The following is a 27,549-nucleotide window of genomic DNA, read 5'->3' as shown; positions in this document are numbered from 1 at the left end:
TCGGCCAGGGGCCCTGCCAAGCGGGGTCACCCCACCCCCAGTTCCTCCAGGAGCCCACAGTCGGTTGTCCGTTTGGCGGCCGACGACGACGACGGTACTTGTGAAGCACCTACTATAAATAATAATCATAAAGATGGCATTTATTAAGCGTTTACTACGTGCCAAGCACTGTTCTAAGCGCTGGGGAGGTTACAAGGTGATCAGGTTGTCCCCCGGGGGGCTCGCGGTCTTCGTCCCCATTTTACAGGTGAGGGAACTGAGAGGCCCAGAGAAGTGAAGTGACTTGCCCAAAGTCACCCGGCTGACAATCGGCGGAGCTGGGATTTGAACCTGTGACCTCTGACTCCAAAGCCCGGGCTCTTTCCGCTGAGCTATGTATGTGCCAGACACTGTTCTAAAGCGCGCAGGGTAGATGATGATGATGATAATAATAATAATAATAATAATAGTGGCATTTATTAAGCACTTACTATGTGCAAAGCACTGTTCTTAGCACTGGGAGGATACAAGGTGATCAGGTTGCCCCACGTGGGGCTCACATTCTTAATCCCCATTTTACAGATGAGGGAACTGAGGTTCAGAGAAGTTAAGTAACTTGCCTAAGGTCACACAGCAGACGTGGTGGAGCCGGGATTCGAACCCATGACCTCTGACTCCAAAGCCCGAGCTCTTTCCACTGAGCCACGCTGCTTCTCTAGATGCAAGAGATACAAGGTCATCAGGTGGGGCTAACAGGCTTCACCCCCATTTTACAAGTGAGGGAACTGAGGCCCAGAGAAGTGAAGTGACTTGCACAAGGTCACACAGCAGACAAGGGGCGGAGCCAGGATTAGAACCCAGGTCCTTCTGAATTCCAGGCCCAGGCTCTTTCCACTAAGCCACGCTGCTGCTGCTGATGGCTCCCAGACTGAGCCCCCTCCTTCCTCTCCCCCTCCTCCTCCCCCCCCCGCCTTACCTCCTTCCCCTCCCCACAGCACCTGTATATTTGTATATATGTTTGTACGGATTTATTACTCTATTGACTTATTTTACTTGTACATATTTATTCTATTTATTTTATTGTGTTGATATATTTTGTCTTGTTGTCTGTCTCCCCCTTCTAGACCTGTATATATGTATATATGTTTGTACATATTTATTACTCTATTTATTTATTTATTTTACTTGTACACATCTATTCTATTTATTTTATTTTGTTAGTATGTTTGGTTTTGTTCTCTGTCTCCCCCTTTTAGACTGTGAGCCCACTGTTGGGTAGGGACTGTCTCTAGATGTTGCCAATTTGTACTTCCCAAGCGCTTAGTACAGTGCTCTGCACATAGTAAGCGCTCAATAAATACGATTGATGATGATGATGATGATGATTGTGAGCCCGCTGTTGGGTAGGGACCGTCTCTCTATGTTGCCAACTTGCACTTCCCAAGCGCTTAGTCTAGCGCTCTGCACACAGTAAGCGCTCAATAAATATGATTGAATGGATGAATGAATGAATGTGCCAAGCACCGTTCTAAGCGCCAGGGTATGTACAAGGTCATCAGGTTGTCCCACGGTGGGCTCACAAGTCTCAATCCCCACTTTTTAGAGATGAGGTAACTGAGGCCCAGAGAAGTGAAGGGACTTGCCCACGGTCACACAGCAGACAAGTGAGCCCACTGTTGGGTAGGGACCGTCTCTAGATGTTGCCGACTTGGACTTCCCAAGCGCTTAGTCCAGTGCTCTGCACGCGGTAAGCGCTCAATCAATACGACTGACTGGATGAATGAACAAGTGCTGGAGCCGGGATTCGAACCCATGACCTCTGACTCCCAAGCCTGTGCTCTTTCCACCAGGCCACGCTGCTTCTACGGGAAGGCCGGCCCGTCGGTGGGAGCTGGGGCCCGGTTGCGCCCGCTGTTGGGAAGGGACCGTCTCTATATGTTGCCGACTTGGACGTCCCAAGCGCTTAGCACAGTGCTCTGCGCACAGTAAGCGCTCAATAAATACGACTGAATGAATGACACGGCTGTGCTGGGCCTGGCACACGCCGCGGCGGCAGGTGACGCCTGGGCAGACCCGATCCCGGCTCGGGCTCAAGGAGATCCGCAGCAGCAGTCGAGGCAGCGTGGCTCAGTGGAAAGCGCGCCGGCTTGGGAGTCAGAGGACGCGGCTTCTAAATCCCGGCTCTGCCACTTGTCTGCTGTGTGGCCTTGGGCAAGCCGCTCGACCTCTCTGCGCCTCAGTTCCCTCATCTTTCAAATGGGGGTTAAGACCGTGAGCCCCACGTGGGACAACCTGATCACCTTGTATCTACCCCAGCGCTTAGGACAGTGCTTGGCACATAGTAAGTGCTTAACAAATATTCATTCATTCATTCAATCGTATTTATTGAGCGCTTACTGTGTGCAGAGCACTGTACTAAGCGCTTGGGAAGTACAAGTTGGCAACATATATCATCACAGACTGAGCGTGACCACAGTCGCACTACTAAGGCAGAAGCAGCGTGGCTCGGCGGAAAGAGCACACGCTTTGGTTCAAATCCCGGCTCCGCCAATTGTCAGCTGTGTGACTTTGGGCAAATCACTTAACTTCTCTGGGCCTCAGTTACCTCATCTGTAAAATGGGGATTAAGACTGTGAGCCTCCCATGGGACAACCTCATCACCTTGTAACCTCCCCAGCGCTTAGAACCATCATCATCAATCGTATTTATTGAGCGCTTACTGTGTGCAGAGCACTGTACTAAGCGCTTGGGAAGTACAAGTTGGCAACATATAGAGACGGTCCCTACCCAACAGTGGGCTCACAGTCTAAAAGGGGGAGACAGAGAACAAAACCAAACATACTAACAAAATAAAATAAATAGAATCGACATGTACAAGTAAAATAAATAAATAAATAGAGTAATAAATATGTACAAGCTTAGAACGGTGCTTTGCACATAGTAAGCACTTAATAAATGCCATTAACAAAAAGGCAGATGCACAACTACTCACAAGACATCCCTAGCCACACTTTCATTGTATTATGCTAACTCTCCATTCATTCATTCATTCAATCGTATTTATTGAGCGCTTACTGTGTGCAGAGCACTGTAGTAAGCGCTTGGGAAGTACAGGTTTGCAACATGTAGAGACGGTCCCTACCCAACAGCGGGCTCCATCATAATTAATAATGACAGTAATAATAATGGTACCTGTTCAGCACTTACTACATGTCAGGCACTGTACTTAGCAATGCCATCTTTATTATTATTATTATAGTAATACAGACAAATCGGATTGGACAGTCCCCGTCTCAAGTGGGGCTTACAGTCGCAATCCCCATTTTTACAGATGAGGTAACTGTGGCACAGAGAAGCTAAGTGACTTGCCCAAGGTCACACAGCACACAAGTGGCAGAGTTGGGATTAGAACCCATGACCTTTTGACTTCCGTCACCATCAAGCTGCATCATCATCCTAGACTGTAGGCCCGTTGTTGGGTAGGGATTGTCTCTGTTGCCAAACTGTACTTTCCAAACAGTACAGTGCTCTGCACAAATATGTCTGAATGAATCTCTCTCTCTCCCTCCTTTGTACTTTCCAAACAGTACAGTGCTCTGCACAAATATGACTGAATGAATCTCTCTCTTTCTCCCTCCTTTGTACTTTCCAACACTTAGTACAGTGCTCTGCACAAATATGACTGTATGAATCTCTCTCTCTCTCACCCTCTTTTGTACTTTCCAAACACTTAGTACAGTGCTCTGCACAAATGACTGAATGAATCTCTCTCTCCCTCCTTTGTACTTTCCAAACCCTTAGTACAGTGCTCTGCACAAATATGACTGAATGAATCTCTCTCTCTCCCTCCTTTGTACTTTCCAAACCCTTAGTACAGTGCTCTGCACAAATGACTGAATGAATCTCTCTCTCTCCCTCCTTTGTACTTTCCAAACAGTACAGTGCTCTGCACAAATATGACTGAATGAATCTCTCTCTCTCTTTCTCTCTCTCTCCCTCTTTTGTACTTTCCAAACCCTTAGTACAGTGCTCTGCACAAATATGACTGAATGAATCTCCCTCTCTCTCTCCCTCCTTCGTACTTTCCAAACAGTACAGTGCTCTGCACAAATATGACTGAATATCTCTCTCTGTTTTTCTCTCTCTCCCTCTTTTGTACTTTCCAAACATTCAGTACAGTGCTCTGCACAAATATGACTGAATGAATCTCTCTCTCTCCCTCCTTTGTACTTTCCAAACACTTAGTACAGTGCTCTGCACAAATATGACTGAATGATTATCTCTCTCTCTCTCTCTCTCTTTCTCTCTCTCTCTCCCTCCTTTGTACTTTCCAAACCCTTAGTACAGTGCTCTGCACAAATATGACTGAATGAATCTCTCTCTCTCCCTCCTGTGTACTTTCCAAACCCTTAGTACAGTGCTCTGCACAAATATGACTGAATGAATCTCTCTCTCTCTCCCTCCTTTTGCCACAGGGGCTGAGGTTGGTCCGTCATCCATCCCTCCTTTCGTCCTCCAGCGGGGTCGGGTGAGTGGCTCATGTGAGCACCAGGTCTCAGGTGTACGGGGAAGCAGCTGATGCCTTTTACGCAGATGTGTTCTCTGGCCTCTCTCCATTGGGCCCCACGGAGGTGATCCCGCCTTGGAAACCGCTCTGCCAGCCCCACAACCGGGGGTCCGAACAGGTCGCTCTGCTCAGCAGGGGCCTCCGCTCCCTTGGAAACCGCCGCGGGAGCACCACGTCCCCAGCCAGGAGCCGGAGGCCTCGGCGGCGCTGTGCCTCTGGGCTCCGCCGCCAATGGAAAATCCCCGGGATGCTGCCTGCTTAGGAGGCCGCTTGGACTGAGGCCGTCTTGAGCCCAAATAGCCCCGCTGCCCACACTCTCTTCTCACCTCCCAAGCAAAAAAAAATCCCAAGGGAGGGTTGGAATCCCTCTGTTCCACTCCAGGTAACCACCAATGACTCAGCCAAGGAGGTTTGCCAGACCGGCCCACCCAAATCAGGAAAAAGCCGGGCTTGCTGGGATGGGGGAAGCTGAGTGACTGAGCCTTTGATCAGAGTTGGGATAGGATCATATATATATGTATGTCTGTCCACCCATTTATCTACACACACTCACTGTCTCCCTTTCTCTCTCTTCCTGCCAGAGCAGGAGGGGGAAGTTGGGTGCAGATTTTAGATTCACGCTCAGCACCTTTAGGAGAGGGTCAAGGGGGACCAGCTTTCTGGTTGTGAGGAAGAACAGAGCCAACCATCCCCCTTTGCTCAGGCCCAGAAGGGTTGAGAGGAGCTTGGCAGGTGGAAGTCAGGGCTGGCGGAGACGGCGGGCGGAGATTCCTGTGATTCTGGTGGTCTGTCTTAAGCTTTCCGTGTCAGTGACGGTTCAGAGAGCAGACAAGGAGGTCTCAGCTGGGAGCCCGGGCTGAAGCTAGCTTCCCTCCCAACCAAGCCTGGAGCAGCTCTGCCCGAGGCTCTTGTCACCGCAGGTTCAGCCTGGGTGACGCTCCCGTCTGGCTCAGGGAGCTGGGGTAGAGGGGTCTCGGGGTGGGCAGAGGGGAAGGTCTCGGCCCCGGGGCGGGACTGCCCAGATGAAGCATGGCATGGGCTTCTGATTCCACACCCATAGATGAGGTTGCCCTGCACGCCTGGTCTCCGAGCCACCCCCGTGCTCACCCCTGCGGCTGAAATCACGTTGCTGGGCCAGAAAGATAACTGGCCTCAGCAGATAGCAGCCCGAGAGTGGGTGTGCGGGAAGGGGTGGGGGGAATTCTTGATCAGTCTTTGGAAAAGGCCTTTTGCAGATGATTTCCCCAGATTGCGGCCAGGGGAGGCTGCAGAGAGCGGGGGGTGAGAGAAGGGGCCAGGAGGTGACCTGGGGAGTCCAGGGAGGGCATAAATCAATCAATGCATGGTATCTACTGAGTGTGCACTTTGTGCTTGAAAGCCGGGATTCAAGCCAGTTGTGAGGTGACCCCCATCTTGCGACTCCTGCCCTGCGGCTTCCCCCAGTCCCTCTCAGCTGCCCTCCCCCAGCTTCTCATCCCTTCCCCACCGGGAACCAAGGAGGTGGCGGGTGGGCCCTTAGGCACAAGGCCACAGAGGGGCTGCCTCATGGAGAAAACTCCAAGCCCTTCCGGAGAGCGGGCAGGGCAAGGGACGAGGGCAGAATCCCCTCCGCCGCCTGCCGTCTCCTGAGCCTACCTCCGACCCCTCTTCCTCTTACATCCACAGTCGGAGCACAGTCTCTCCCTCGGGATGCACGGGGAGGGGAGCGGTCTCCAACCGGGGGAAGCCGAGGGGAAACGGCTGAGAGGGGAAGAGATGATGATGATCATCATCATCAATCGTATTTATTGAGCGCTTACTATGTGCAGAGCACTGTACTAAGCGCTTGGGAAGTACAAATTGGCAACATATAGAGACAGTCCCTACCCAACAGTGGGCTCACAGTCTAAAAGGGGGAGATGGAAGCAAAGGTTCTGCCTTAGCTCCTCTGTCCCAACTGGGGAGCACAGGAAGGGTCCATCTCTCCCCAGCCTTTCCTTGGGTGCTTTCCTCGAGCCCCCACTTCTCCTCCCCCAAATCCCTGCCCAGAGCTAAGCAAATCCCACGCGGTGAGACCGGCACATTCCCTCATTCCTCCTCCCCACCCGTTGGCATCTCCCTTGGAGGCTGGAATTTCCAAAGGTGCCAAGGCAGGGGGGCATGGATAAAGACCAGGCTCTACCCACGCTCTGTTGATGCCCAGGCTGCCCAGACGGAGCGTGTCCCTCGGCAGTCTGCTTGTCCTGCCAGGCCGGGGCTCTGAGATCCACACTGACTTCAGCTTCAAAACTCCCAGGCTCCCCGGTTAAGCGGTTCATCATCATAATGGCATTTATTAAGCGCTTACTATGTGCAAAGCACTGTTCTAAGCGCTGGGGAGGTTACAGTGTGATCAGGTTGTCCCACGGGGGGCTCACAGTCTTAATCCCCATTTTACAGATGAGGTAACTGAGGCACAGAGAAGTTAAGTGACTTGCCCAAAGTCACACAGCTGATAACTGGTGAAGCCGGGATTTGAACCCATGACCTCTGACTCCAAATCCCATGCTCTTTTGCACACAAACGCTCAATAAACACAACTGAGTGAATGAATAGTAATAATGATGGTATTTGTAAGTGTGAGCTTGTTGTGGGCAGGGACTGTCTCTCCTTACTGCTGTACTGTACTTTCCAAGCGCTCAGTACAGTGCTCTGCACACAGTAAGCGCTCAATAAATATGACTGAATGAATGAAAGTGCTTACTGGGTGCCAGGCACTGTACTAAGTGCTGGGATGGACAAAAGCAAATTGAGTTGGACACAGTCCCTGTCCCACGTGGGGCTAACAGTCTCAATCCCCATTTTACAGTTGAGCTCAATACAGTAAGCGCTCAATAAATACGATTGAATGAATGAATGGATATATGTTTGTACATATCTATTACTTTAGTTGTATATGTTCTCTTTATTTTATTTTGTTAATATGTTTTGTTTTGCTGTCTGTCTCCCCCTTCTAGACTGTGAGCCCATTGTTGGGTAGGGACCGTCTCTAGATGTTGCCAACTGGTACTTCCCAAGTGCTTAGTACGGTGCTCTGCACACAGTAAGTGCTCAAAAAATATGAATGAATGAATGAGGTAGCTGAGCACAGAGAAGTGAGGTGACTTGCCCAAGGTCACACAGCAGACAAGTGGGGGAGTCAGGATTAGAACCCATGACCCGGTGGCTCCCGGGCTTGTGCTTTATCCCCTAGGCTGTGCCGCTGCTGTCCAAAGGACGCGGTCTGAGCTGAAGCCCTCGGGCTCCTCGGCCTGTGGAACGGGGCCCCGGGCCAGACCGGTGCCAACCCAAACAAAGAGGATTTGGCCAAAATCAGCCAGGCCGGGCCTGCCGGGCATCCAACCGCTTTGGTCGGTTGCATTCAGCTCTGGGTAACCCCTGCAAGCCAGGGGCTTCCTTGGCCGGTCTCGGAGCTGGCGAGGCTGGCGAGGCTGGCGAGGCTGGCTCCCTGGGTCCAGAGGGCCATTTCTAGGCTGCGGGTCTCCACCCCTACTTCCTAAAGGTTCCTTTCACCCAGCTGTGTGTCTTTGGGCAAATCACTTAACTTCTCCATGCCTCAGTGACCTCATCTGTAAAATGGGGATGAAGACTGTGAGCCCCCCGTGGGACAACCTGATCACCTTGTAACCTCCCCAGAGCTTAGAACAGTAAGGGGCTGGGACCGAGGGTGTGCCCCCCAGCTGGCTCCAATCCACCCAGGGTACCGGACTCTCTCCGGGTGAGGCGGAGTGGCCGAGGCGGGGGCTGTGATGAGGGCTGGCTGAACGCCCCCCCAAGCCCCGAGGACCACCCTCCCCAACTCCCAGGGCAGCCCTGGGGCTGATGGACTCTAGCAGAACTTCCTCCCCACCCTGGGGACCTTTAGGGTAGCAAGGCCCCTCGGCCTCATGATCCGTACCTCACGGGGAGGAAGGGGCAGCCACCCCCGTCACCGTCAAGCACACGGGTCCCGGCCCCGTGCCCAACATCTTAAGCAGGGCAGCATTATTTGTGAGTGTTCAGCCATGAGTGCTCCCTTTGGCTTCTAGACTCTGTAGGGGACGAGGACACAGGATGTCCTAAATACTCGCCGCCGTCTTGAGCTCCACAAAAAGGGTTAAACAGCCGTGGCTAGAAACTGCTTCCGAGTCCCTCCTGATCGAGTCTCAATCCAGATCCCTACTTCGCCAACATCCCCTCGGATGACCTGGCTCCACTCCTAAGCCACTCTCCTTAAGACGGAGCACAGGGTCCCGAGGTCTAATCCCAGCTCCTCCGCTCGCCCGGCTGGGTGACTCTGGGCACAATGCTTCACTTGATGATGATGATGGTATTTATTAGGCGCTCGCTCTGTGCAAAGCACTGTTCTAAGCGCCGGGGAGGTTACAAGGGGATCAGGTTGTCCCACGGGGGGCTCACAGTCTTCATCCTCATTTTCCAGATGAGGGAACTGAGGCACAGAGAAGTGAAGTGACTTGACCAAAGTCACACAGCTGACAAGTGGCGGAGCCCCCTTCTTACCTCCTTCCCTTCCCCACAGCACCTGTATATATGTATATATGTTTGTACATATTTATTACTCTATTTAGTTTACTTGTACATATCTATTCTATTTATTTTATTTTGTTAGTAGGTTTGGTTTTGTTCTCTGTCTCCCCCTTTTAGACTGTGAGCCCACTGTTGGGTAGGGACTGTCTCTATATGTTGCCAATTTGTACTTCCCAAGCGCTTAGTACGGTGCTCTGCACATAGTAAGTGCTCAATAAATACGATTGATGATGATGATGATGATGATTTGAACCCGTGACCTCCGACTCCAAAGCCTGGGCTCTTTCCACTGAGCCACGCTGTTTCTCTGTGCCTCACTTCTCTGTGCCTCAGGTTTCTCGGCCTCAAGACGGGGGGAAAACCGTGAGCCTGGGTGGGAAAGGGGCTGGGTCTGATCGGATTACCTTGTATCGGCCGCAGTGCTTGGTACAAAACAAGCGCTTAATACCGTCATCGTTATCATTATTATTATTATTACGGCCTTCCTCACATCGGGGGCCCATGCCTCCATATCCAAACGGGAGGCTGGGCATGTGTCGGGGGGATACCTTGTGTGGGGTTAAGCCACCCTGCTTCTCCTGGCCTTTCCCAACCCCCAAAGGTCCATCTGACCTCAACTGTACCCTGACCCCTGGCCCTGCTCCCCGTCCCACGCACGACTCTTCCCGTTCGGACACATTTGTCTCAAAGAAACCGACTGGAATTTCTCGACCGCCCTGCCCGGTCTGGTATCTCCCTCAGCCTCCCCGAGTTCATTCTCTCAGGTTGACAGCGACGCGGCCAGACTGCAGCTCACTGTCATTCTCCCCCCAACCATCCACTTGCCAGAAGGACCGCCCTTCAAGGCCCTACTGAGAGCTCACCTCCTCCAGGAGGCCTTCCCAGACTGAGCCCCTTCCTTCCTCTCCCCCTCGTCCCCCTCTCCACCCCCCCATCTTACCTCCTTCCCTTCCCCACAGCACCTGTATGTATGTATATAGGCTTGTCATCCCCCGGGCCTGGAATGCCCTCCCTCTGCCCATCCGCCAAGCTAGCTCTCTTCCTCCCTTCAAGGCCCTGCTGAGAGCTCACCTCCTCCAGGAGGCCTTCCCAGACTGAGCTCCTTCCTTCCTCTCCCCCGCATCCCCCTGTCCATCTCCCCCATCTTACCTCCTTCCCTTCCCCACAACACCTGTATATACGTATATATGTTTGTACATATTTATTACTCTATTTATTTATTTTACTTGTACATATCTATTCTATTTATTTTATTTTGTTAGTATGTTTGGTTTTGTTCTCTGTCTCCCCCTTTTAGACTGTGAGCCCACTGTTGGGTAGGGACTGTCTCTATATATTGCCAATTTGTACTTCCCAAGCGCTTAGTACAGTGCTCTGCACACAGTAAGCGCTCAATAAATACGATTGATGATTTGTTACTCTATTTATTTATTTATTTTACTTGTACGTATCTGTTCTATTTATTTTATTTTGTTAGTATGTTTGGTTTTGTTCTCTGTCTCCCCCTTTTAGACTGTGAGCCCACTGTTGGGTAGGGACTGTCTCTGTATGTTGCCAACTTGGACTTCCCAAGCGCTTAGTCCAGTGCTCTGCACACAGTAAGCACTCAATAAATACGATTGATGATGATGATGATGACCTCCCCCAAACCAGGAACTGCCCAAGAGGAGACACGCAGGCAGCCCATTCTCCACCCCTATAAACTCGCGTGTCGAGCAGAGAGTCCACAAACCGCCCTTCGGCTGGTGGACAGATTTCTATTAAGGCCTCGTCAGGGCTAACAATAATAATAATAATAATAATAATGGCATTTATTAAGCACTTACTATGTGCAGAGCACTGCTCTAAGCGCTGGGGAATTTACAAGGTGATCAGGTTGTCCCACGTGGGGCTCACGGTCTTCATCCCCATTTTACAGATGAGGGAACTGAGGCCCAGAGAAGTTAAGTGACTTGCCCAAAGTCACACAGTTGACAAGGGGTGGAGCCGGGATTTGAACCCATGACCCCCGACTCCAAAGCCCGGGCTTTTTCCACTGAGCCACGCTGCTTCTCTAATGCCACTGTACACCTCCAAGCAGCGAGGGCGGTCCTCTAAAAACCCAGCAGGCGATCAATAAATAGCGACTGATTGAGAAGAAGTGTAATCTATTGGGAAGAACACGGGCTTAGGCTTCAGAGGACCTAGGTTCTCATCCCAGCTCTTCCAGTTGTCTGCTGTGTGACCTTGGGCAGGTCACTTAACTTCTCTGGGCTTCATTTTCCTCACCTGTAAAAGGGATTTGGGGTTTTTTGTCCAGCGTGGCTCGGTGGAAAGGGCATGGGCGTTGGAGTCCGAGGTCATGGGTTCAAATCCCTGCTCCGCCAATTGCTAGCTGTGTGACTTTGGGCAAGTCACTTATCTTGTATGCACCCAGCGCTTAGTACAGTGCCTGGCACATAGTAAGCGCTTAACAAATGCCATCATTATTATTATTATTATTTCGCTTCACTTCTCTGGGCCTCAGTTCCCTCATCTCTAAAATGGGGTATGAGACTGTGAGTCCCACATGGGACAGGGACTGTGTCCAACTCTGCTTGTATCCACCCAGCGCTTAGTACAGTGCCTGGCACATAGTAAGCGCTTAACAAATGCCATCATTATTATTATTTCGCTTCACTTCTCTGGGCCTCAGTTCCCTCATCTCTAAAATGGGGTATGAGACTGTGAGTCCCACATGGGATAGGGACTGTGTCCAACTCTATTTGCTTGTATCCACCCAGCGCTTAGTACAGTGCCTGGCACATAGTAAGCGCTTAACAAATGCCATTATTATTATCTTCTCTGGGCCTCAGTTACCTCATCTGTAAAATGGGGATTAAGACTGTGAGCCCCCCGTGGGACAACCTGATCACCTTGTAACTTCCCCAGCGCTTAGAACAGTACTTTGCACATAGTAAGCGCTTAATACATGCTATTATTATTTTTTTCTTGTTTTTAATGGTGTTTGTTAAATACAGATTTATTACTCTATTTTACTTGTACGTATTTACTATTTATTTTGTCAATGATGTGCTTCTAGCTTTACTTCTATTTATTCTGATGACTTGACACCTGACCACATGTTTTGTTTTGTTGTCTGTCTCCCCCTTCTAGACCGTGAGCCCGTTGTTGGGTAGGGACCGTCTCTAGATGTTGCCACTTGTACTTCCCAAGCGCTTAGTACAGTGCTCTGCACACAGTAAGCGCTCAATAAATACGACTGAGTGAATGAACTAACTAATGATGGTATTTGTTTAGCACTTACTATGTGCCAAGCACTGTTCTAAGGGCTGGGATAGGTACAAGGCTATCAGGTTGTCCCACGTGGGGCTCACAGTCTTTATCCCCAGTTTACAGAAGAGCTGAGGCCCAGAGAAGTTAAGTGACATATTTATTACTCTATGTATTTATTTTGCTCGTACATTTCTATCCTATTTATTTTATTTTGTTGGTATGTTTGGTTTTGTTCTCTGTCTCCCCCTTTTAGACTGTGAGCCCACTGTTGGGTAGGGACTGTCTCTGTGTGTTGCCAATTTGTACTTCCCAAGCGCTTAGTACAGTGCTCTGCACATAGTAAGCGCTCAATAAATACGATTGATTGATTGATTGATTGATTGATTGACTTGCCCGAAGTCACACAGCTGACAAGTGGCAGAGCCGGGATTAGAACCCACGACCTCTGACTCCCAAGCCGTGCTCTTACCACTAAGCCACGCTGCTTCTCTCTTTGTATTTGTTAAGCACTTACTATGTCCTAGACACTCTGCAAAGCACTGGGGTCGATACAAGCTAATCGGGTTGGACACAGTCCATGCCCCACGTGAGACTCACGGTCTTAATCCCCCAGGTAACTGAGACAATGAAAATTTAAGTGATTTGTAGTAATAACTATGGTACTTATTAAGCGCTTACTACGTGCCGAGCACTGTTCTAAGCACTGGGGTAGATACAAGGTAATCAGGTGGGGTCCCAAGTGGGGTTCACAGTCTTAATCCCCATTTTACAGATGAGGGAACTGAGGCCCGGAGAAGTTAAGCGGCTTGCCCAAGGTCACACAGCGGACAAGCGGTGGAGCTGGGATTAGAACCCACGTCCTCTGACTCCCGAGCCTGGGCTCCTTCCATTAAGCCACGCTGCTTATGCTTAGTATCAATATTATGATACTTATGCTTATGATACTTATGCTTAGTATCAATATTAGTATCAATATTATGCTCAATAAATACGATTGATGATGATAGTATCGTGCTTGGTACATAGTAAGCGCTTAACAAATACCACCACTATTATTATTGTGGATGACGGACACTGGATCACCCCAGCCTCCCCAGGAGAAGGAGTCTGAATAGATTTGAATTTATCTGCACCTGGATGTGTGAGTGAACTTATCCTTGCCTGTACATTCACGTTTGGGTGTGCGCATTTGTGCGTCTACGCCTGTGTCGGATAATAATAATAATAATGGCACTTATGAAGCGCTTACTCTGTGCCAAGCACTGTTTTAAGCGCTGGGGAGGTTACAATGTGATCAGGCTGTCCCACGGGGGGCTCACAGTCTTCATCCCCATTTTACAGATGAGGGAACTGTGGCACAGAGAAGGTACGTGGCGTGCCCAAAGTCACACAGCTGACAAGCGGCGGAGCCGGGATTTGAACCCATGATCTCTGACTCCAGAGCCCGGGCTCTCCGGGTCCAGGTGTGTGTCCGGAATCTGACCACTCTGGTATTTGTCGCTTCTCTTCCTGGGAAACCGTGAGGCAGCCGTGACCTTTGAAACACGGAAACTCCGAGCCCCACTTTCAATGATCGCTGACGGAAGACTCGGGATTTCTGACTCATGTAGTGACGAAAACGCCAACTTTTGGCCCGATTCTCCCCCGTCTCTGGGTCCGGGTAGATGATGATGATGATGGCATTTATTAAGCGCTTACTACGTACAAAGCACTGTTCTAAGCGCTGGGGAGTTTGCAAGGTGATCAGTTTGTCCCATGTGGGGCTCACAGTCTTCATCCCCATTTTACAGATGAGGGAACTGAGGTGCAGAGAAGTGAAGTGACTTGCCCAAGGTCACACAGCTGACAAGTGCCAGAGCTGGGATTTGAACCCATGACCTCTGACTCCAAAGCCCGGGCTCTTTCCACTGAGCCACGCTGGTAGACCCTCAGGGCTACCTTCCTTGGGCCTAAAAAGAAACTCCGGCTGGGCCGAGTCGCCCCGAGCTTGTTATACTGTAATACTGTGGTAAGTGCTTACTATGTGCCAGGCACTGTACTAAGCGCTGGGGTGGATACCAGCAAATCAGGAGGGACACAGTGTCTGTCCCAAGTGGGGCTCACAGTCTTAATCCCCATTTTAAATGAGGCAACTGAGGCCCAGAGAAGTGAAGCGACTTGCCCAAGGTCACACAGCAGACAAGTGGCGGAGTCAGGATTAGAACCCATGACCTTCTGATTCCCAGGCCCGTGCTCTATCCACTGTGCCATGCTGCTTTCCATACTGTAATAATAATAATAATGGTATTTGTTAAGTGCTTACTATGTGCAAAGCACTGTTCTAAGCGCTGGGGAGGTTACAAGGTGATCAGGTTGTCCCACTGGGGGCTCAGAGCCTTAATCCCCATTTTACAGATGAGGGAACTGAGGCCCAGAGAAGTGAAGCGACTTGCCCAAGGTCACACAGCAGACAAGTGGCGGAGTCATGATTAGAACCCATGACCTTCTGATTCCCAGGCCCGTGCTCTATCCACTATGCCATGCTGCTTTCCATACTGTAATAATAGTAATAATAATAATGATGGTATTTGTTAAGTGCTTACTATGTGCAAAGCACTGTTCTAAGCGCTGGGGAGGTTACAAGGTGATCAGGGTGTCCCACCGGGGGGCTCACAGCCTTAATCCCCATTTTACAGATGAGGGAACTGAGGCCCAGAGAAGTGAAGTGACTTGCCCAAAGTCACACAGCTGACAGTTGGCGGAGCCAGGATTTGCACCCGTGACCTCTGACTCCAAAGCCCGGGCTCTTTCCACTGAGCCACGCTGCTTCTCAACAGTTTTGAGAGTTGTACTCTCCCAAGAGTTTAGTGCAGTGCTGTGCACACAGCAAGTGCTCAATAAATACGACCGACTGAGCGAGCTAGGGGGAAGCAGCGTGGCTCAGTGGAAAGAGCACGGGCTTGGGAGCCAGAGGTCATGGGTTCGAATCCCGGCTCCGCCACTTGTCAGCTGTGTGACCTTGGGCAAGCCACTTAACTTCCCTGGGCCTGTTACCTCATCCGTAAAATGGGGATGAAGACTGTGAACCCCAAGTGGGACAACCTGATCACCTTGTATCCCCCCCAGCGCTTAGACCAGTGCTTTGCACATAGTAAGCGCTTAATAAACGCCATTATAAATGCCATTATAAGAGGCCTGAGATGTCTGTATTGCTCTGTAACCAAGGCCAAGTTGTTTGCCCGCTTCCAGCCTGAAAACACCCACGCTCCTACTCCGCAAGCAACTTAAGAAATGGCATTCCGGCAACTGGGGGCACTTCCTCCCCCTTCTCCCACACGAAAAGAAGGAGCTGAGCCCAGGACAGAAAGTGCTAGCCTTTCCCTTGGGCGTCTGTCTCCCAGACTCTCCTCATTGTCTTCGTCTGTCTGTCTCCACGGCTCAAGCCGAGCCCCCACCCGCCTCCTTTTCTGACTCCAATGGGGTTCGGCCCAAGAGAAAGGGATGTAGGATGTCGGAGAGAGGACAATAGAATGATTTACACCGTCACGAGACAAGGGACGGGCTCATGGAGCCGAGGAGATGGGGACTGGAGCGACCGATTGCTTTCGGGTTTAAGGGAGCCATCTTAAATCGAAGGTCAACTTGACTTCAGAGCAACACGGGAGTCCAAGAATGCAGGCCAGGACCCAGCTGGTGTTCTGACTGAAAAGGCCTGTGCCTATTTGGCCAAATTCACCAGGTAATGGCTCTGCTTCACTCTTTCCTCCAGGCGGGATCTGACCTCTGGCCTTTTCGGTCGGGAAAAAGCTCCATTCCTGGATTCCTGCTGCATCGGGCTTTGCCCGGGACCCCCGCTCAGGTGGAGCCGCTCTGAGCTCCAACTTCCCGCTGGGTCCAGCTAACCTAACGGCCCGGCTCCCGCCCATCCCTGCAGGGTCTGGTCGCCGAGGCCTTGCCGTTGTTCTCCCTCTTCCTGCTGGGCCTGTTGGTCCTCTTTGGGTAAACCAACCAATCCCTCTAGACTGAAAGCTCGTTGTGGGCAGGGAACGCGTCCATCTATTGTATTCCCCTCAAGCACTTCATATAGGGCTGTGTACACAGTAAGCACTCAATAAATACCATTGATTGATTGCCTCCAGATTCCTACACCCTCTCCCCACCCACAACTCCAACTCCTTCTGTGGAGACTTTAGATAGGGACAAGAAAGCTTGTTCCTCTGGGCTCTTCCAGGTTGAGGAGGCTGGGGCTGTAGGAAGGACCTTCCTTTTCTCCTCAAATGCCCAGCTGGCACCCAGGCAGGCCCCCCGCTCCCCTCAGACCTCTGGTGCCCGCCTCAGCCATCTTGTGTTAGTCCTCCCCAGGGCAAGTGGAAGAAGGTATGTTGGAAGGTGAGGGGGAATCTCAGACTCTAGCAATCAATCATTCAATCGTATTTATTGAGCGCTTACTGTGTGCAGAGCTTGGGAAGTCCAAGTTGGCAACATCTAGAGACAGTCCCTACCCAACAGTGGGCTCACAGTCTAGAAGGGGGAGACAGAGAACAAAACCAAACATGTTAACAAAATAAAATAATTAGAATAGATATGTACAAGTAAAATGAATAGAGTAATAAATATGTACAAACATATATACAGGTGTCGTGGGGAAGGGAAGGAGGTAAGACGGTGGGGATGGAGAGGGGGGACGTGGGGGAGAGGAAGGAGGGGGCTCAGTCTGGGAAGGCCTCCTGGAGGAGGTGAGCTCTCAGTAGGGCCTTGAAGGGAGGTGGTCCTAGCACTGACTACCGTTGCCAGATAGGCCAGGGACTTGCCCCAGGACCCACCTCAAGGCAGTGGCGGCATCAGAACGGGGGAGCCCTCTCCGCCACCCACCCTCCTATCTCCCCTCCCCTGGGAGCTTTCACCCACTTTGCCACACCAGCAGGCAAGCAGGTAAGACAAAGGAAACAGACATTTTCTAGTTTTCTCCCCGGATTAACAGGGGCTGGAATGTCCAGGCCCATCCCCTCCCTGCGGGTAATGCTTTCCCTGCAGGAGAGTGACTCAGCTGCCCCGGGACTCAGGTGATCGACATGTGGGCAGAAGGTGTGGCCTGCTGGCCCCAACCAGCTGGGCTCAGGAGGCGGGGGGCTGGGGGGTTGGGGGAAGCTGGCACTGGCGATTGGGCTCCAGGAGCCGCCCAAATGCGCCTCCAACTAGAAGCGGCCGGCTTTCGGGGCCCAAATCGAAAGGAATCCTGATCGGCATCAGTGGATCCCAAAGGCCAGGCCTATGGGGCTGCCTCGGCTCTGCTTCTGCAGATTCATCTGGGCATGGCCCCACTGGGAAGCATCCTCCCCATCAGTGGGATCCCAAAGGCCAGGCCTGTGGGGCTGCCTCGGCCCCGCTTCTGCAGATTCATCTGGGCACGGCCCCGCTGGGGAGGCATCCTCGCCCCCAGCTATGGAGTGTAGACACACAGGACACAGGAACAGGAGGCGGGATGGGCAGGAGAGGGAACAGAATTCAGGCAAGTGGGGCATCCTAAACCCAGTTCGGAGGCCCAGACCTCGTTTTCCTTCCGGTCGGGACGCACTGTGCCAGACGCACGCTGGAGGAAGGAGGAGGCACCGGACCAGCCGGGGTGGACCCACCCATTTCCCCAGGCGGTGGGTCCCGGCGTGGGAGGCAGAGCTGGCCGAGGGTGGGTCGGAGCGCGTGATTGTGAGCCGGTTGGCCGGCAAAGGGGAGGCTGGACGGCAAGCTGGCCTTGGGGGGGGGTCTTACCTTCTGCGGAGCGTTGATCACCCCGGTGTTATAGCCAAACTGCAAAGAGCCGAGCACCGCCACTCCAACCGCCAGCATCAGGGGAGCCGTCATCTGCTGGGAGGGAACACAGGTGAAGAGGGTCAGGGGCTCGGTCGCAAGGGAGCCAGAGAGACAGTATCCCGCCCAGCTTTCCCTGTTGCCCAACCGCCCCGGAACCCATTCCCGCCTCACCCTTGGGGACCCAGCTATTGCTGGCCCTAGGCTACCCAGAGGTGGCCCTCTGGGTCCCAGGCCTTGGGGCAACAAGAGGCAACCCCAGACACGCGTGCCGGAGAACCCGAGTCTCTGCCTTCTCCCCGCTCCTGCCCACTCAGGTCAGGCCAGGCTCCTCTCTGGCTTCATGTGGCCTACGGAGCAAGAAGTGGAGGGAGAAAGCCAAGGGGAGCCAGGGTGGGGGGGAAGGGGCAGAGACAGTCTGGCAAGGAGGGAGCTGCAGTCTGTTTATCCAAGTGTGGGTGTTATTAGGGAGTGCCACCTTTCTGGAGAAAGGCAGGGGAATCTTTTCCGGCTTTTAATTGAGGAAGTAAAGGACAGACTGAAGCCAACGTATATTTAACTGCTCGAGCCCAGAGGGGATAAAAAGAGCCGGTGACATTTTGGGGACTCAATGTCCATCCAGCCCTCCTCCTCCCCACCCAGTGAGCGCTCAGGAAATATCGTCGAAGGAGGGGATGATCACGCTCTGTAATCCTCCCAAGCAGCCGGAGCACTTATTACAAAATCTTCGGGCCGCTCCCCAGACTATAGCGCTGTACGAGTATCTGTTCTGGAAGTTCTCAGTTCGAATCCTATCACCCATTTCTCTCATTCACGCCCGTCTTGATTCCTCTCCCTCAGCCTCCCACGGTGCCCAGACAGATTTAAACCGATCTGTTTTCCACCTGATCCCTCTATTGTCTCAAAAGCCTCATCCACTTTGGGCCATTTTTGCCTCTAAGCACCTGGGGAGTGCAACCCACTAGGCAGCAGAACTGACAAGACAGAAAACCTCACTTTTTCAAACTTTTTTTAATGCTACTTGTTAAGTGCTTACTAGGTGCCAGGCACTGAACTGAGCGCTGGTGTAGACACAAGCTAATCAGATTGGACACAGTCCAGGTCCCGAATGGGGCTCAGAGTTTTAATCCCCATTTTACAGATGAAGTCACTGAGGCACAGAGAAGCGTCACACGGCAGATAACTGGAGGAGTCGGCATTAGAACTCAGGTCCTTCTGAATCCCAGGCCTGTGCTCTTTCGACACTGCTTCTCGAACTTTCTTTGTAGCTGTAAATCACTAGCTTCAGAAACCTGTCTGAGACTTTCCCTCCACACTGCCCATCACATCAAAGTCTGGGTATTTGTGAAGGTCTGATCCCTACCGTCAGCCAGTCAATAATTCCACTAACCTCAGTCAGTCGGTAATTCCTCATTATCCCTGGCCATGGACCCACTGGGTTCTCCGACATCAGTGCCAGAGGAACTTTAGGAGCATCTGTTCTGTATCCCCATCACTGCTGCTGCCTGATCACCATTTCTCCCGTTTATTCCCTTCTCCCTGCCAGGAATACCCCGTTAGCCCACAAATCCCAGTTCAGCCAACAGCTTAGCCTTCTGATGGGCTGAGGATTGGATAATTCATAAATCACTGCTCTCTCCGGAGGGCTCTGTCTAGCCCACGAGTCTGATTCTGACCCACTTGTGGACCTCACGAATCTGGGCCAGGCCCGGACTTGGCTCAGACTTGGTGCTGGGGGGGGGTTTCTGGGCTGGGTTAGGGGTGTCCAGGACCGGGACAATCCCGGATACAAAGTGCATCCTGATCAGCCTCTGTGGAATCCAGCGTTGACTGCACTTTTCCCTTCCCACTAGGCAGCTTTGTCAATTTTCTGGGGGGCGAGTCCCCAAACTGGGGTCCAAAATGTGACCCCCTAGCAGGGAGACTGGTTTTCTGGGGGATTCCTTCCTGTCTTCCCTTCTCAGTCAACCTGTCCCTGACCACGTGGCCTTGAGCTCCAGAACTGGGCAAAGAGTCATCCTGGCCCCACTCTTCTTCCCTCGGCGGGCTGTTGAATATTGAAAGGACTTCAAGCTCCTGGAAAGGCAGAAAGGGGCCAGAGAAACACCAAGTACAGTACAGGACTGTTCTCTTCCCTCTCTCGTCGCATCGTGCAAAGACAAAAAAAAAATATCACATGGCTGCGAGAGGAAAACAGAAGGTCTTGAGGTGGGAGTCTGAACCTCCTGCCATCCCGGTTCTGGCTCGGAGGCCTCTGTAGTCCAAATCCTCCCGCCTGCTGAGCTCACAGAGAAAACGGCCGCCTCGGAAGAATGCCACCAGCAGCCCCTGCCCGCCCTCCTCCTCTTCCTCCACACTCTCCTGCCACTCACCCCAAAGAGGAGATGAGACGAGGGGCTGAGAGGGTGGAAAGAAAATCCAGGGTCCCCTTCCCCGGAGCTGAGAGGAAGGTCGCCTCAGCCCGGCTCCGAGTCTGCTTGCTCGGGGCCCACGTCAGGGCTCGGTTTGGTTACCAAACCCAATCCCAATGTTTATGCAACCATTCCCTGCCCCCACGAGCTGGCAGCTTCTCCCCCCTTGTCTGGCCAGCCTAAGCCGCGAGGTAACAATTGGCGATCTGTTTTGGTGGCCTGGTCGGTGGCGGGACACCTCCCTCAATGAGCTCATTATCTGGTTCCTAACGGCTCAGCCTGACGACCTGGGCCCGATTTTTTTTACAAGTTACTAATCAGCTTTGTAACATTCACGTCAGGGTAAAGCCCCGGCTCCCGCCTCGGCTGCCCTCGGCGGCGGTGCGTGCCGAACTGGGCAGGACGGGCTGTAGAAACAGCCACAGGAATGTGTCTAATCCGTGGCAGAGTCCGGGTTAAGGGGAACCAGCTCTCTCCCGGGTGCCAGGCGCCACGGGCTGTTGGGTTTTTCCCCTCGTGCCGTTCCCCCCAGGACTCGGGGCAAAGCTCCGCGGAGCCTGGTCACGGGGTTGGATTCCCTTGGAAAGGCTGTTCACCCCCTTTATTATCCTGCTCGGGGCAGGGCCGGCTCCGACACTGGGGGTTGGACCATGGGGGACAAGGCCACATTCAGTCTGAAATGCCCAACTTCCCACTCCTCCTCCTCCTCCGTCCCAAGAGTGGGACGGATTATCTGCCTCCCGGCGGATTCAGAGAGCCGGGGGCAAAGCCGGACGGGAACTATCCAGCTGCAGGGAAATTTTGTCAGGAAGGCTCTTCCTTCTGGTCAGGCTCCCCGCCCCGGCCTGAGCTCACCAACGCTGCATCCTTTGGACTCTCCCTCGGTGCCCAACCAAATATCCGATCTGCATATAGTGCATTTACCCCGGCGCTTGGAAGAAGTAATGGTAAACGACTTCCGTATTTTTACCAAGAAAACTGGATACTGTGAGCCCACTGTTGGGTAGGGACTGTCTCTATATGTTGCCAATTTGTACTTCCCAAGCGCTTTGTACAGTGCTCTGCACATAGTAAGTGCTCAATAAATACGATTGATGATGATGATGATGGATACGCTACCAGATCGATTGCAGATGGAGAGAGTTGTCCATGGAGTCGTGTAAGACAAGCATAAGACAATATAAGACTCCAGCGCTTAGTACAGTCCTAGGCTCACAGTAACAATACCCCTATTATCATCATCATTATGCCCCCAAGCCCTCCTTCTGAGTAAGACTCTAGCAGTCTTTTCCGCCTTCTGGCCTTGGGATAAGCAAACCTGCTTTCCCCAACTGTGGAGCAGCCAGGTGCCCAGGAAAGTTGCTTTCTAAGTTCCTAGAAAGCTCCCAACACTTCTGGGGATCAGTGACCTGCCAACTAACTGGAGGCGACCGACCGCAGGCTCCAGTGGGTTTTTGAAATCCAGGCTCCATGAAGGACGGCGAGGCCACCGGGGCTTGGCTCGGCCTCCACTGATGGCCTGAGGACCAGCACCGCCCCGGGAAGCGCTGCCCACCCATCCATCCGCTGATCCGGAGCGAGGCTGCAAAATGGGGATGAGAGAATTCGCCGGGCGGCCTTCCTCGGGGTGGGGTGTTGGAAGGGAGAAGCTAATTTTCCCGTAGTGCTTTGAGGTCACTGAGGGGAAGGAAGGTGGGAGATGGGGGTCAGAGGAGCACGGGGAGATGGGTTTCTGGCAACCAGGTCACCTGTCTCCAGTCCAACTCTTGAGTAGCAACTCTTCCTGCTACTGGGACACAACACATTTGCCCTCAGGGTAGTTTCAGTCACAGGCGGCAACGGCTCAACCAACTTGCCAAACTTATCCTGGGTCGGCCTGGGCTCGACCCGGCAGCGGACACTGCCGCGAAGAACACACCTGGGCAATAAATACATTTCTTTTCCCCGGTATGTTTGGCTGAATTAGGCTCAGGATCCCAGCTCTCGTGAGAAGCAGCGTGGCCTGGTGAAAGGAGCGCACACCAGCCTGGGACTCAGAGGTCCTAGTTCTGCCATTTGTCTGCCGTGTGACCTTGGATAAGTCACTTAATATCTTTGGGCCTCAGATCCCTCATCTGAAAAATGGGGATTCGATACCTGTGCTCCCACCTACTTAGAGTGTGCACGCCATGTGGGACCTGCTTATTTTGTATCTTCCCGAGCGCTCAGTTCAGCGCTTGGCACGTAGTAAGTGCTTAACGATATAATAGAGAAGCAGCATGGCTCAGTGGAAAGAGCGCGGGCTGGGGAGCCCCAGGTCACGGGTTCTAATCCCAGCTCTACCACTTGTCAGCTATGTGACCTTAGGCAAGTCACTTAACTTCTCTGGGTCTCAGTTTCCTCATCTGCAAAATGGGGATAAAGACTGAGCCCCACGTGGGATAACCCGATTACCTTGTATCTACCCCAGCGCTTGGAACAGTGCTTGGTGCATAGTAAGCGCTTAAAAAATACCAACATTGTGGTATTTGTTAAGCATTTCTTTCATTCAATTGTATTTATTGAGCGCTGTGTGCAGCGCACTGTATTAAGCACTTGGGAAGTACAAGTTGGCAACATATAGAGACTGTCCCTACCCAACAGCGGGCTCACAGTCTCAATCGTATTTATTGAGCGCTTACTAAGTGCAGAACACTACGCTAAGTGCTTGGAAAGGATAATTAGGCAACAGATAAGAGACAGTCCCTATGTGCACTTAAATGCCACAGTTATTATGAAGCAGCGTGGCTCAGTGGAAAGAGCCCGGGCTTTGGAGTCAGAAGTCATGGGTTCAAGTCCCGGCTCCGCCAATTGTCAGCTGTGTGACTTTGGGCAAATCACTTAACTTCTCTATGCCTCAGCGACTTCATCTGTAAAATGGGGATGAAGACTGTGAGCCCCCCGTGGGACAACCTGATCACCTTGTAATAATAATAATTATGATAGCATTTATTAAGCGCTTACTATGTGCAAAGCACTGTTCTAAGCGCTAGGGAGGTTACAAGGTGATCAGGTTGTCCCACGGGGGGTTCATAATAATAATAGCGTTTATTAAGCGCTTACTATGGGCAAAGCACTGTTCTAAGCGCTAGGGAGGTTACAAGGTGATCAGGTTGTCCCACGGGGGGCTCACAGTCTTCATCCCCATTTTACAGATGAGGTCACTGAGGTCCAGAGAAGTGACTGGCCCAAAGTCACACAGCAGACAATTGGCGGAGCTGCCGGGATTTGAACCGTCAGCTGTGCGACTCTGGGCAAGCCACTTCTCTAGGCCTCAGTGACCTCATCTGGAAAATGGGGGTGAAGACCGTGAGCCCCCCGTGGGACAACCCGATCACCTTGTCCCCAGGGCTTAGAGCAGTGCTCTGCACATAGTAAGCTCTTAATAAACGCCATTATTATTAATATTAGCAGGCTGTTCTGCCCAGGCCTGCATAGGGGAGCAATGGACGCCTGCGGCCATCCCCACTAGGGAAGGGTCGGCCTAGGCCCTTCCACCTCCTCATCCACCTCCACCTGTATATATGTTTGTACATATTTATTACTCTATTTATTTATTTTACTTGTACATATCTATTCTATTTATTTTATTTTGTTAGTATGTTTGGTTTTGTCCTCTGTCTCCCCCTCCTAGACCGTGAGCCCACTGCTGGGTAGGGACCGTCTCTAGATGTTGCCAACTTGGACTTCCCAAGCGCTTAGTCCAGTGCTGTGCACACAGTAAGCGCTCAATAAAGACGATTGATTGATTGATTGATTGATGATTGAGTTTTCGGGCCGGGAGAGGCCAAGCCAGGCCCGATTTTTCTGGGGCCGATGGCCTCCTTCCGTCCCCTTTGTCTGGGCCGCGCTGGGCCGGGAATGGAGGGCTCCTCACCGCCCGCCCCGCCCCCCACCCCGCCTGAGGCGACGGCCGACACCGGCGCGAGACCGAACGGCGGCCGAGGCCTCGCGCGCGCGCGCCACCCCAGTAGGGGCGGGGCCTGGGGCTCCCCCGACCAATCAGCACCGCCGCTCGGGCACCGCCCCCGCTTAGGGGCGGGGCCTGGGGATCCCGCGACCAATCAGCGCCGCCGCTCCGGGGCCTCCACCCGCCCCACTAATGGGCGCGAGGGGCCGCCCCCGCGAGCCGTGAGGCCGTGAGGGACGTGCCGCCTCCGCCAAGGGGGAGCGGCGTGCTTCCCGCCCCCCGCCCCCCGCCATGTCCAATCAATCAATCGTACTTATTGAGAGCTTAACTGTGTGCAGAGCCGTCGGTCTCTCTACGTTGCCAAGTTGTACTTCCCAAGCGCCTACTACACTGCTCTCTGCACACACTAAGCGTCCAATAAAGACGATTGAACGAATGACGGTCCAGGCGGCCGGAAGCGGCCAAGGGGGCCTTCGTCTCCTCAGGCCGCCGGTCCTTCCGGGCCGTGAGGGGACAATCAATCAATCAATCAATCAATCGTATTTATTGAATGTGTACTGGGTGCAGGGCACTGTACTAAGCGCTTGGGAAGTACAAGTTGGCAACATAGAGAGACGGTCCCTACCCAACAGTGGGCTCATAGCCTAAACTGGGACCCTCTCCGGGATGGGGTTCAGGAATAACGAACGCCATCGTTATTACCTCAAGTTTTCCCAAAAGCCTGAAGGACTCTGAGGAAGGGGCCTCGCTAACGGCCCTTTTTTCCAAGTCACTTCTGACAGGGCTCCCCGGAACAAGCCTCCCTCAGTCCCCGGGCTGCTCCATTTTCCCCCCAGATGGCGGCTGCCGTCCCGCTGCCCTTCCCTCACACTCCCCGCAACGATCCCCATCCCTTCCCGGCCAAGGAATGGCGCCGGGCCCGCAAACGGGGACCATCATCGTCATCAATCGTATTTATTGAGCGCCTACTGTGTGCAGAGCACTGTACTAAGCGTTATTCGTGAGGAGCGGTGGATGGGGACGGTTTTCATGGGGGATAAAACTTCTCCCGGCCGGAATGGCCCAGCATGTGAAGTCTGTAACTCGCAGCCACCGTTAATTCATCAATAAATAGTATTTGGGGGCAAGCAGCGTGGCTCAGTGGAAAGAGCCCGGGCTTGGGACCCAGAGGTGGTGGGTTCTAATCAATCAGTCAATCAATCAATCGTATTTATTGAGCGCTTACTGTGTGCAGAGCACTGTACTAAGCGCTTGGGAAGTACAAGTTGGCAACATATACAGTCCCTACCCAACAGTGGGCTCACGGTCTAGAAGGGGGAGACAGAGAACAAAACCAAACATACTAACAAAATAAATAGATATGTACAAGTAAAATAAATACATAGAGTAATAAATATGTACAAACATATATACATATATACAGGTGCTGTGGGGAAGGGATGGGGGGATGGAGAGGGGGACGAGGGGGAGAGGAAGGAAGGGGCTCAGTCAGGGAAGGCCTCCTGGAGGAGGTGAGCTGTGGGACTTTGGGCAAGTCACTCTGGGCCTCAGTCGCCTCATCTGTAAAATGGGGATGAAGACTGAGAGCCCCAAGTGGGACAGCCTGACTACCTTGTTTCGACCCCAGCGCTTGGCACATAGTAAGCGCTTAACAAATACCAACATTATTATTAGGAAGCGCTTGGGAGAGTGCACCCTAACCGACTCGGGAGTCCCCTGCCCTCCACGACACCACAGCACGCGTGGCTCAGCGGAAAGAGCCCGGGCTTTGGAGTCAGAGGACACGGGTTCGAATCCCGCCTCCCCCACTTGTCAGCTGGGTGACTTTGGGCAAGTCCCTTCACTTCTCTGGGCCTCCGTGCAAAATGGGGATGAAGACTGTGGGCCAACCTAATCACTTCGGGGCCTCAGTGACCTCATCTGGAAAAAGGGGATGAAGACTGGGGGCCCACCTGATCCCCTTGTAACCTCCCCGGCGCTCAGAACAGTGCTCTGCACATAGTAAGCGCTTAATAAATGCCATCATTATTTCGTGTGCGCCCACCGTTGGGTAGGGACCACCTCTATATGTTGCTAACTTGGACTTCCCAAGCGCTTAGCACAGTGCTCTGCACACAGTAAGCGCTCAATAAATACGATTGATTGATTGATGTGTGGGGAAGATGCCAGGCGAGGAACTTGCCCATCCGAGGCAAGGGGCAACTACTTCTCCGGCGGTACCCTCCGCTGCCCCAGGGGGAGGGGTCAAAGGTCACCTCCAAGGGCCCACCCGCCTTGTTCCGCGGGCACCCGGTGCCACCTGCGGCCCAACCGGTGCTGGCGTGGGCAACCAACCAATCAATCAATCAATCGTATTTATTGAGCGCTTACTAAGTGCAGAGCGCTTGGGAAGTACAAGATGGAAACATCTAGGGCCAGTCCCTGCCCAACGGTGGGCTCACAGTCGGGCACCAGGCCAAAGGGGGGCTGGAGGCCTCCCGCCTTTTCTCCCTCCCAAAGTGGCCTGCTCCATCCATCCATCATCCATCCCCGGTGCCCCCCGAATGCCCACCCCGGGCGAGTTACCTTGGTTCCCGCCTCCATGCTGCTCCTCCTCCTCCCCGAGTCGGGATGCCCGCTTTCCCGGCTCCCGTGGTGGCCCCGGTGCCCAGGCTGCGAAATGATCCGTGTGCGACCGGGCCGGTTTATAGGGGTGTGCCCGGGGCGGGGCAGGGGGCCGGGGGCGGGGCATCCCGGTGCCCCGCCACCTCCCCCCCCCCCCGCACCCCGCCGAGCCCGGGGGCACCGAGGCCTCGGACCCCGCACTGGAAGAGCCCCCCGCCACCCCCTGTGTGCACAGCGCTGCCCTAAGCGCTCGGAAACTACAACAAATTGATGATGACACTGGCAACGCACTGTCCTAATCAATCAATCAATCAATCAATCGTATTTATTGAGCGCTTACTATGTGCAGAGCACTGTACTAAGCGCTTGGGAAGTACAAATTGGCATCACATAGAGACAGTCCCTACCCAACAGTGGGCTCACAGTCTAAAAGGGGGAGACAGAGAACAGAACCAAACATACCAACAAAATAAAAT

General features: G+C 52.8%; 1 protein-coding gene across 3 annotated transcripts in view; it reads right to left on the bottom strand.

The window, feature by feature from the left end:
• Window positions 1-27,132, bottom strand: part of SLC2A1 (solute carrier family 2 member 1) — a 49,261-nt gene extending 22,129 nt beyond the window's left edge. The window contains exons 1-2 of one of the 3 annotated variants that reach the window (XM_038746947.1): window positions 27,035-27,132; window positions 18,092-18,184 (exon numbers count right to left, since the gene is read on the bottom strand). In XM_038746947.1, coding sequence (XP_038602875.1) covers window positions 18,092-18,184; window positions 27,035-27,052 — 111 coding nt within the window. In that variant the 5' untranslated portion in view covers window positions 27,053-27,132. Of the gene's footprint in view, window positions 1-18,091; window positions 18,188-20,502; window positions 20,544-27,034 lie in introns of those variants that run through there. The other 2 variants (XM_038746946.1, XM_038746948.1) reach the window with 2 other exon arrangements.
• Window positions 27,133-27,549: the final 417 nt, after the last annotated feature.

This window comes from Tachyglossus aculeatus, chromosome 5 (assembly GCF_015852505.1).
Source record: "Tachyglossus aculeatus isolate mTacAcu1 chromosome 5, mTacAcu1.pri, whole genome shotgun sequence".
Taxonomy (NCBI): domain Eukaryota; kingdom Metazoa; phylum Chordata; class Mammalia; order Monotremata; family Tachyglossidae; genus Tachyglossus; species Tachyglossus aculeatus.
This window is presented reverse-complemented; position numbering and strand designations above follow the sequence as displayed.